This window comes from Rhincodon typus, chromosome 16 (genome assembly GCF_021869965.1).
Source record: "Rhincodon typus isolate 14 chromosome 16, sRhiTyp1.1, whole genome shotgun sequence".
NCBI classification, from domain to species: domain Eukaryota; kingdom Metazoa; phylum Chordata; class Chondrichthyes; order Orectolobiformes; family Rhincodontidae; genus Rhincodon; species Rhincodon typus.
Window position 1 is genome coordinate 43,801,397 of NC_063347.1, and position 12,036 is coordinate 43,813,432.

Here is a 12,036-nt window from a genome sequence, read left to right on the forward strand (position 1 = left end):
TCCCCTCCCCCATTTCTGAAGAAGGGTCTCGACCCAAAACGTCAGCTGTCCTGCTCCTCTGATGCTGCTTGGCCTGCTGCGTTCATCCAGCTCTACACCTTGTTCTCTCAGATTCTCCAGCATCGGCAGTTCCTACTATCTCTGATCTTGGAAGGTCATTGGATGCCAGTTTTGTCTGCTTTTACGTCAGGTTTTCTGTATAGTACTTTATTTATTTCCACAGATTCCGTTCTCAACCAAATGATTAAAACCAGTGATTAAAGCCAATCACTCCCCAGTGATTGAGAAATACAAGAATACTGCACCCAGGCCAGTCTAACATGGTGCCCAGCTGTATACCTTCTTCAGGGAAAAAGGTGGCATCGTGGATATGTGACAAGACTAATAATCATGGCAAACCTGGCTTCGAATCCCACTTTGGCAGATGGTGAAATTTGAACTGAATAAAAATCTGAAATAAAAAACTAGCCTCATGGCAGCCATGTAACAAGTCTGTCAAAGTGTTATCCAAACGAATGCCCTTCAGGGAACGAAGCCTGGTCTGGCCTACAAGTGACTCCAAACTCATTGCAATGTGGTTGACTTTGAACTGTCCTCTGGGCAATTAGGAATAGACAGTGACGCCCAAATCCAGAGAATGAATAATAAGCAACTTGATGTCAGAAGAGCCCTGAGATCAAGGCTCCTGCCTGTTTTTGGCAAATTTATAGCACGGCAAGGAACCCCAAAGTTAGGGACTATAACAAACGATTTATTCAGATAACTGACAAAGGGTTTCGTTACTTACCCTCTTCAGCTGAATATATAATGATTACTGGGCTGTAAGGGCCTTCGCCTTTGTTATTGTAGACTCCGACTTTTACTTCATAGGGACAGAAAGGTGGCACACTTTCATTCCTAAACACGTATCTTGATGCATCCGCTGAGGTTACTGCTGCCTTCATCCAGCTTGTTGTTCCCAACAGTCGGAAAGCAACAACATATCCAAAGCCTTCACCGTTTTGCAACTCTTCAGGCACAGGCTGAGAATCAAAGGTTAAAAAAAAATTGTTACCAAAAAGAAACTGCAACAACTTATATTTGTATTGCATAAGATATTTTAGATAGAGAAGAAAGATCTGAAAGAAACTAGCAATGTGACCAAATGCAAAGACATCAAAAACCACCGACTGTTGGCCTGAGAGGCATAAAGTTCCACATTGGCTCCCAACTGGCTTTGCTTTTCAAACATATTGTATAAGGCACCAGAATCATCTTGCATGTTTTTGCAATCGGTAGACAAACCAATGGAACAGAAAACTGTTCCAAAAGCTTTCCAGAGCATACATTACATTTGTTTTTCATCATTTTAACCCTTAAAACACTAAACAAATGAAAAATGGGTTCAAAAGTATTCCTGGAAATTTTCCTGGTGGCTTTAAGCTGTTTGAAAACTCCTGGTGTCATGAAAGGCATTATAAATGTGTCATTATCCATGATTTATGTCCAGAATTTCACTCAATGAGGGATACAGGATGTGATTGAAAAAAATACTGACAACATTCATGAGCAGTGATATGAACAGCAGCTCTCAAAATGGCCAAACATTTACATAACTTCACATTGCAAATTACAAAGTGAGCCCCCACATCCAGCTCCAACTCTGCTACCAGCTCTACACCCAATTCCAGCCCCAAGCCCTGGCGGGTCTTCACCATCACCCCCCAAACCTCCCCCTCACTGAGGACAAATGGTCAGTCCTCACTAAAGGACTCACCTTCATTCCTCTCCGCCCACACATCAATGAATACTGTACGTGTCTAGATGTTGAACACTTTCTCTGCCACCTCTGCACCTATTTCTTTGACCAGGAGTCCAACCCACCCTTTACAGACCCCTTCTCCTGCCTCCAACACACCCCATCCTCCTGGGCACCACCCCAAGGCCTCCTACTCTCCCTCGACCTCATCGTCTCCAACCGCCGTCGCAACATTAATCGCCTCAACCTTTCTACCCCTCTCATCCACTCCAACCTCTCCCTCACGGAACACACAGGCTTCCCGGTCTCTCCACTCCAGCCACAAACTCACCATCAAACCTGCAGATAAGGGAGGCGCAGTAGTAGTATGGCGCACTGACTTTTACATCGCTGAGGCCGGGCATCAACTCTCTTACGCCTCCTCCTACCGTCCCCTCAATTATGACCCCATCCCTGACCACCAAAACATTATCTCCCAGACTCATAACCTCATCACCTCAGGTGACCTCCCACCCACAGCCTCCAAACTCATCGTTCTCCAACCCCGCACCGCCCATTTCTATCTCCTTCCCAAAATCCACAAACCTGACTGTCCCGGCTGACCCATTGTGTCCGCCTGCTCCTGGCCCACTGGACTTATCTCTGCTTACCTGAACTCTGTTTTTTCTCCCCTGGTCCAGGAACTCTCCACCCATGCCTTCCCCTTCCCTCAAGACTTCCAATTCCCTGGCCCCTAAAACCTCATCTTCACCATGGACATCCAATCCCTGTACACTTATATCCCCCACACAGATGACCTAAAAGCCCTCTGCTTCTTCCTCTCCCGCAGGCCCAGCCAGTCCCCCTCCACCATCCGCTTAACTGAACTCGTCCTTACCCTGAACAACTTCTCCTTTAACTCCTCCCACTTCTTACAGACTAATGGGGTGGCCATGGGTACCCGCATGGGCCCAAGCTATGCCTGCCTCTTCGTAGGATACATGGAACAGACCCTCTTCCGCTGCTGCACTGGCAGTATACCCCACTCTTCCTCTGCTACATCAATAACTGTTACAACGCTGCCTTGTGCTTCCACGAGGAGCTTGAACAGTTCATCAACTTTACTAACACCTTTCACTCCAACCTCAAGTTCACCTGGACCATCTCTGATACCTCTCTCTCCTTCCTGGACCTCCCTGTCTCCATCTCTGGTGACTGCCTCGAAACAGACATCTATTTCAATCCCAATGACTCCCACAGCTACCTGGCCTACACCCCTCTCATCCATCTTCCTGCAAGATTGCAATCCCCTACTCCCAATTCTTCCACCTCTGCTGTGACTGCTCCCAAGATGGGGCGTTCCACTCTCGAACATCCCAGATGTCCTCTTATTTCAAGGACCGCAACTTCTCCCCTTCGGTGGTCAAAAATGCTCTCAACCACATCTCTTGTGTTTCCCACATCTCTGCCCTAACATCCCCTTTCTCCAACAAAAATAAAGACAAAATCCCCCTTGTCGTCACATATCACCCCACCAACCTCCGCATCCAATGTATCATTCTCCGACACTTCCGCCACCTACAATCCGACTCCACAACCATGGAGATATTTCCCTCCCCACCCCATCTGCCTTTCATAGAGACGACTCTCTCCATGACTGCCTCGTCAGCTCCACACTCCCCACTAGCCCCACCACCCCCGGCGCCTTTCCCTACAACCTCAGGAAATGCTACACCTGCCCCTACAGCTCCCCGCTGACCTCCATTAAAGGCACAAAGCAAACCTTCCACGTTAGATAGGGGTTCACCTGCACATTCTCCAACGTGGTCTACAGCATCCGCTTGTCCTGATGTGGCCTCCTCTAAATCAGTGAGACCAAGTGGAGATTTGGAGGCCGTTTTGTAGAGTATCTGCGCTCTGTACGCAACAAACGACAACACCTTCTGATCACGTACCATTTTAACTCCCCCTCTCACTCCCTGGGTGACATGTCCATCCTGGGCCTCCTCCAGTGTCACAATGACGCCACCCGCAAACTGGAGGAGCAGCACCTCATATTTCGCATCGGGATCACAAATGTGGATTTCACCAGCTTAAAAATCTCCCCACCCCGGCCTCATCCCATGTCCAACCCTCCCTCTCATCCCCGCCTCCTTGACCTGACACAATCTGTCCATTTTCTCTCCCACCTATCTGCCCTTCCCACATCACTGAACAATCTCTACCACTCCCTACCTGCATTCAAATATAACCATCCACATACCTTCCCCAGTCCCACCCCTCCTCTCTCTATTTATTTCTGAGTTCCCTTCTCCCTCCCCCATTTCTGAAGAAGGGTCCCGACCCGAAACATTAACTTCCCTGCTCCTCTGATGCTGCCTGGCCTGCTGTGCTCCTCCAGCTCCACACGGTGTTATCTCTGACTCCAGCATCTGCAGTTCTTGCTATCTCAGAAATGAATCATGCTGTCTGGATGTAGCCCATCAGAGCAATCAATCTAACAGTTCACAGGCCTGAATCCATCCCAGGTATTGAGGTGGCTGCAAGCTAAGCCATTATCTTCAATCCGTCTGGGTAATGGACCCTGCCAGCTGAGAAGAAAGACTACCAAGTCTAATCATTGTTAAAAATGGATCTGGAATGAGGGTTCCCCAGCTTGTAATGACTATAGTTAGGAACTGGCTACTTTGTCAATGATGGTAATATTATACCAAGTGTTATGCCACTTGGTTGTCTTTTGGCCCCCAGAGTTGAAAAAAAATCCTTCAGCTTGAGAAAGGTGAGAGCTCTTTGTGTTAATCCAATTGACCATGCTGCCTAGTTGGGAGGTTTATTGTGGTGACACATAACTGAGTCTCCAGCGCAACCACAAATGTGCCCCCAACCCCTCCCAAGACACACATATAATTAGTTCCTGACTAATTAGTTCCAATAGTTCTCTCCAGACAATACAACTATCAATCTGTATGTACAATATACAACAGTAGCCACTCGTGTTAAAAAAACACTATTCCTCTGGAGTCAGACAGACAACAAGTAGGTTACAGCAAAAAGAGATGCCTTTCTACAAGAGTGTACACAGCCTGTAATTGATTAGCCACACCACAGATACCATCTTCAACATAAACCAAATAGTTACTGGCTTCAAAGGAAACATCAGAGGTCGTCTGTCAAGACTTCAAATCACCTCTGCATGGAATCTTTAAAGAAATCACAGAACATGGCCTAAAACTCGCCAACACATCAATCTGCAGGATATGTATCTGACTGGCTTTCTGTTGGACACTTTCAAACAACTGAACATACCCTCCCCTCCATGTAACTTATGTGAATGTCCCTTGGCTGTATTTGGGCTGTCAGTTGGAACACACTTCTTTTTCATCTATTGGGTAGTCAGTCAATAAATGCTATTCTCTTAAAACTCACAAGAAAATCTGTGTGAATCTTTTACAGTCACAGATCTTAAGCAGTTAAATACACATTAAAGCAACCAGCAACACACCAGTCGCAGTCAAGTGAGAGATGGAAAGTCGTTCTCCCACTCTCCACCTAGCCGTGAAAGGGACAAAATCTTTGTATCTTTCTTAATCATCATGGTCTTGTTTCCTTGACCATATGTACTAGTTTGGGGAGAACAAAAAGGAGAAAATGTTTGATTTTTGTTGAAGTTTCTGAACTGATTACAGCAATTTAAAAAATCTCACTAAAAGTTCAAAACCAGCAAAGCATCATTGAACCAGAGTACAATTTAAAAATTAATTCCTATTTTACCTTTGCAATTTAATGTTTACCATAATCAAGCACAGATTTAATGCAGCCAAGAACTTCTTTCTAGAAGAAATAGGTAAGAGATGGTATTGATAAAATCACTACAGTCCTTAACAGAGGTCTTGGTAAGTTTGTGAGGAACGAGGACATTTTAGGTGCTGAAAGCAAATGGGCTGTTTGTTGAGACTAGATTATCATGGGCAACTGAAATTTTAAACTTACTTGATTGCTTTAGAGATTTGGAGGTGAAATTTTCCCAGAATTGGCTAAAATCTTTGCTGTTTTCTTTAACTTTTTAGGAGACAACATGTATGGGCCACTAGTATGATAGATTTAATCATTAATGGAGTGATATACATTCACTGTGGCTGCTGGATACTTATTGCCTTTCTTACTACAGTATGTGCATTGTGATATGGAACCAAATTTAGGATCATTGGGTAAAATTAAATGCTATCATTGTCCTGTATTTTTGTCTTGCTTGTATATTATTGCACTCACTTCTGTCCAGTAATTCTGTACCTCTCATGTTTTAATAGATGAGCATTTTCTGGCATAATTCTGCTTTTAAAAATTCATCCTGTGAAGGTAAATTGAGCTTACCTCCCAAGTTATTACCAGTTCAGAACGACTGCCACCTCCGCCGCTAACATTCGCTGGACCCATGTCAGGAACTGCAAAGAAACAAGAAGAATAGATAAGTTTAGATCAAAGGAAACCAGGACAGGAAGCCTGCTGTCAAGAAAAATGAAATCCCTTTCTCATTTAACAAAATTCACCAGTTTCTGCTGCTCCCAAATGTATGTGAATATGAAATACATACCATACTCATAATCATAGCGTTATTAGTCATTAAATTTGTATTTATTAATATGTAAAAGCTTTAAGTCCATTCTCAGTGCTCATTTGACCATGCACATAAATAGCATGGGGCATATATATGTAACATATTAATTATTTATATTTGATCTGAATATTTATTTAAAAATGCAGCCTCTTGTCCTCTTAAATGACACAAGTGCAACTCCAGATGTATTTACATTTCTGACCAAAGTTTTTGGATATTTTCATGGTATATGGGCAATAAACATAAAAATTATGTTAACACTTTGCTGTAGCCTGCCAAATAGAGAGACCAACTATCAACTGTAGGCTGCTTCTGTTCTGAGCACAATAAACTGCAGTCTGCTCAGAATGAACTCTTCATACAAATGTCAGTAAATCGATTGTCTGCAAAGTGTGCAGACAAGGAAGGTTATTTGTGCATAATTGCATTTCAATCCAAATAACTCCCTTTGTGTTTCAAAAATCGAAAAAAAATGCATGCATGGTCATGCACATTTTGACTTTTCCAAGTTACCCAATACACAGAGTACTGTTCTCAGCAGTGTCTGCATGTACATTATATCCATAATCATGGTCTCTTAATGGCATGTATACATGTTGTTTTTGGCTGCTCATCTTGATGTTCCTTCACTGGGGAAAGTTTCCATGTCATATGTTGTTGCCATGAAGCCTGTCATTGGGTTGCTGTGGACCTCTGGGTCTGATGGTTGATCTGTAGACTGTATAAGTGATGAGCTTGTGTCTTACTGATCAGCTGCCTGTAGTTGAGGAACAGCTCTTCCAGTTGTGTTTATTTGCCTATGGTTGCGAAGGTACGTCCGATATCTGAGAAGACAACCGCTCTTTGCAGGTCTCAACTTGCTGCTGGGCTGACATTCGTTGGGACTGTTGAAGGTGGCTCTCAAATGCTCAACTCTGACAATAGTATAGCACTGCCTTTTCAGTGTGGCTTTGTCCCTCATGTTTGTTATTACCTCTATCTTCAGTAGCTTTCCTGCTATTGGAAGTGTAGTTTGGGTACAGTGTAGCATTAGTCTTCGTACTAAGCAAATTTCCATGCCATCAAGAGGTATGTTTTTCTACTTTGGGGATGTGATGGCCTCGTGGTATTATCGCTAGACTATTAACCAGAGATTCAGATAACGTTCCGGGGATCCGGGTTCAAATCCCACCATGGCAGATGGTGGAAGTGGAATTCAATAAATATCTGGAATTAAGAAACTAATGAAGACCGTGAATCCATTGTCGATTGTTGGGAAAAACCCATCCGGTTCACTAATGCCCTTTAGGGAAGGAAACTGCCATCCTTACCCGGTCTGGCCTACATGTGACTCCAGACCTCAGCAATGTAGTTGACTCTTAACTGCCCTCTGGGCAATTAGGGATGGGCAATAAATCCTGCCTAGGCAGCAACGCCCTCATCCTGTAAATGAATAAAGGAACTTGAGGGTGAAAAATCTGTGCTGGCTTTGCTTGATTTCATTTCACTGTAATTCTGTTGCCAAATTTCAACGCTGCCTCAGCCTTTCCATTTGACTGAGGTAAGTGTGGAGATGATGTATGGTGTTGAACTTCCCACTCATTTATGAAGTGACTTAATTCTTCATTTGGGAACTGAAGGGAATTGCCACTAATCAAGGAAAAGCTGTAATAGCTGAAATGAGCTTTCAGACATTCAACAGTCTCAGGGGTAGCTATTAAAGTTAACTTGTCCACCTCCCTGTTGTCAGCACAGTATGTTATCCATGCTCTGACTGGGATGCCATGTGTCATCAGCAGCTGCCAAGCACGCTTCGCATGATATTCAACATAAGCACTGCCTTGGCGGATGTGGTCCTTGACTTTGTTGCTCGTGTTTGGCTGATAGAGCAGTGGTTCCCAACCTTTTCAGTATCGAGGCATGAAGGGTGTACAACTGAACAAATCTCCCTTCTCTTCACATTCACGGTGTCGAATGTTGGCAGATATTGCCTTCAATGATAGACATCGAGGCTCCACAGGAGATTGGAGGAATGGCTGCCAACATTGTACAGCCTACGACACATGTATCCCAGACAGATGATGGATAAAGCACGGTGTAGATCTCTTCATACTCGCAGGAACTGATTATTTTGACTGCTATACTGACAACCAGGACGATTGACAACTGGGAGGTGGACCAGCTGACTTTGAGTTTGTTGAGGGCTCCTGGTCAAAGCATCAGACTTGCTTTAGCTTGGATTTGCAGCTTGTGCTTGCTATCTGTGATCTGGAATTCCAGATCTTTGTTCATATTATTGCAGGAGCCTGTTACACTGACGAGGCCCCTCGGTGCATTTTTAGCATCACATAGCCTCAGCCTTACTTTCAAGCTCTTCATGCTATGTTGAGCCACTTAGCACAGAAACCTTACGTGGCTAACAAAAAACATGTTAACAAGAAATTTTTTCTTTTTCTTTCAGGCATCAAGGCCAACAAGATGAAACAACTCAAACACACCCATGGACCTCTGGAATCTTCCTCTCTTGCCCTTCCCTCTGACTCCGTCCCCACCTTACACCCCACCTCCTGTCTGGCATTCACCATCCCTCCTAACATTCCTCTCTCTGATGCTGAATGTTCTGTTCTCAGCAAAGGCCTCAGCTTTAGTTCCTCTGCGATCCCACCATAACGAATTTTGGGCACGGCATGATGTTGATCTCTTCTTCCTCTGCCTTTGCCTCTGTGTACATTTCTTTGGACAAGAGTCCTCCCCCCGTCCCACAGACCCCTTTGCCCAGATCCAATACTCTCCCTCCACCTGGATCCCTCCCTCTGGCCTTTTTCCTGCACTTGATCTGTTCATTGAGAACTGTCGACGTGATATTGGTCACCTCAACTTCTCTGCCCCTCTCACCGAATCCAACCTATCTCTCTCCAAACTGACTGCACTCGTGCACTTAAATCTAACTCTGACTTTGTTATTAAGCCTGCTGATAAGGGTGGTGCTGTTGTAGTCTGGCGAACAGACCTCTATACTGCAGAGGCTGAGCACCAGCTCTCAGATACCTCCACCTAACTTCCCCTGGACTATGACTCCACCATGGTGCATCAGGCGATTGTATCTATCACGGTAATTGATTTCATATCATCTGGTGACCTCCCCTCCACTGCTTCCAAGCTGATAGTCCTCCAGCCCCGCACAGCTCGCTTCTACATCCTTCCAAAAATCCACAAAGAGAACTGTCTGGGCAGACCCATTGTTTCAGCCTGCTCCTGCCCCACAGAACTCATCCCTTCCTACCTTGACTCACACTTCTCTCCCCGGTCTAAACCCTGCCCGCATACATCCATGTTTCATCTGATGCTTTACGCTAGTTTCAAAACTTCCAGTTTGCAGGTTCCAGCCGCCTCCTCTTTACCATGGACGTGCAATCCCTTTACATGTCCATTCCCCATCAGGAGGGTCTTAGGGCTCTCCACTTCTTCCTGGAGCAAACACCTGAACTGTCCCCACCCACCACCACCCTCCTCCACTTGGCTGAGCTCATCCTCACTCTCAACAACTTCTCTTTTAACTCCTCTCATTTTCTTCAGGTCAGAGGGGTGGCCATGGGTACCCGCATGGGCCCCAGTTATGCCTGTCTCTTCGTGGGGTACATAGAACATTCCTTGTTCCAGTCCTATTCTGGTATCCACCCACAACTCTTTCTCTGATATATCGATGATATCATCGGTGCTGCTTCCCTCTCTCGTTCGGAATTGGAAAAGTTCATTGAGTTCGCTTCCAATTTCCACCCTGCCCTCACTTTCACCTAGATTATTTCTGACTTCTCCTTTCCCTTACTCAACATCTCTGTTTCCATTTCTGGGGATAGAAATCCACTGACTCACACAGCTACCTGGACTACACATCCTCACATCCCACTTCCTGTAAAAGACTTCCTCCGTCCCCGTCGCATATGTTCAGATGAGGCTGACTTCGACAAGGGAGCCTCCGAAATGTCCACCTTCTTCCTCAACTGAGGATTTCCCAGCACCCTCGTCGACAGGGCCCTCAACCAGGTCCAACCCATCTCCCGCACTTCCGCCCTCACCCCTTCTCTTCCCTCCCACAACAGCGATAGTGTTCCCCTTGTCCTTACCCACCATCCCACCAGCATACACATCCAGAAGATCATCAGATGCCATTTCCACCACTTCCAGCGAGTTGCCATCATCAGACACGTATTCCCCTCCCCTCCCCTCCCCTCCCCTCCCTTGTCCGCCTTCCGCAGGGACCGTTCCCTCCGGAACACCCTGGTCCACTCTTCCTTCAACCCCAACACCTCCCCACAGCCCTATGGCACCTTCCCCTGTAACTGACGAAGGTGCAACACCTGCCCATTTACCTTCTCCCTCCCCACTATCCAAGGGCACAAACACACCTCCAGGTGAAGCACCACTTCACCCGCACTTCCCAGAATCTAGTCTACTGCATTCGCTGCTCACAATGTGGTCTCCTCTGCAGTTGGGAAACGAAGCGTAGACTGGGGACCGCTTTGCAGAACATCTACTTTCTCCTCGCAATTAAGACCCTGAGCTACCTGTTGCCTGCCACTTTAACACACCACTGTCTGTCTCTGGCTTGCTGCAGTGTTCCAGTGAAGCTCAATGCAAGCTGGAAGAACAACACCTCATTTTCCGCTTGGGGACCCTGCAGCCCTCCGGACTCAGTACTGAATTCAGTAATTTTAGGGCCTAAACTCTCCCACGTACTAGCCTCCTACCCCACAGGCCTTGTTATCACGTAGCCTACAATTACACACTAACTATTGTTAGTCACTAACAGTCCCCATTAACAACTATTCACTCTCCTAGCCAGATCGTTATGAACTAACAAGGTGTACAGCTGGATGGACACAGCAGGCCAAGCAGTATCAGAGGAGCAGGAAAGCTGATGTTTCGGGTCTGGACCCTTTTTTTTTCTGAAGAAGGGTCGAGACCCGAAACGTCAGCTTTCCTGCTCCTCTGATGCTGCTTGGCCTGCTGTGTTCATCCAGCTCTACACCTTGTTATCTCGGATTCTCCAGCATCAGCAGTTTCAACTATCTCGTTATGAAGTCATTTGTCTGTCCAACTGCTGTTCTCTCTGTTTGGGCTCTATCCTATAGTTTATTCCCCACCCCATCAAACTAAAACTCCAAGCCCTCATATCCAAAATGTTCAAACAGGATCAAAATAATATTAAATTGGTTGCATTACTATGGTTCAGCAAGGACAAAAGAAATTAGGAAAATGATACCCTAAAAAAATACTGAGGGTGGTGTAGTGGTAGCAAGTAGGTTGAAACAAAGGTGTCTGAACTTAAGAGGGAGCTAATAGAAAGACACCACTACCATGAGATGGGCAGAACACTGGAGACTTGTTCAGTTCATCATAGACAGACCATCCTCACATATTAAGCCGTTTTTCAGTACTCTATTTCAAAACCACTGAATACATGCATTTGTATTTGATCATCGTTTCTGACCACATCCATCAAAACTAAGTTGCTTAGTCTATTTATTCTATGCCTTTTTTCTGAATGTGCAATAACCAAGGCTCTTACAAATTAATTTTGAAATTCAGTGCAATATTTCTTTGAATTTGCAAAATTTTAAAAATCTGGTGAAAGACAGCTTAATGCAAATGTTTTGCTAAATATGTTAAGCACAGACATTTCAGCCTTTCATATATTTTTTACCAGACAGGCAAATCAGCAATAC

General features: G+C 45.2%; 1 protein-coding gene across 4 annotated transcripts in view; it reads right to left on the bottom strand.

Annotated features, from left to right (window-relative positions):
• The window catches only part of LOC109914264 (contactin-4-like), a 1,378,312-nt gene that overhangs the window by 112,177 nt on the left and 1,254,099 nt on the right, over positions 1–12,036 (bottom strand). For all 4 annotated transcript variants that reach the window (XM_048606641.1, XM_048606645.1, XM_048606643.1 and 1 more), the window contains 2 exons: positions 6,089–6,159; positions 788–1,022 (listed from right to left, as the gene is read on the bottom strand). In XM_048606641.1, coding sequence (XP_048462598.1) covers positions 788–1,022; positions 6,089–6,159 — 306 coding nt within the window. The remainder of the gene's footprint in view (positions 1–787; positions 1,023–6,088; positions 6,160–12,036) is intronic.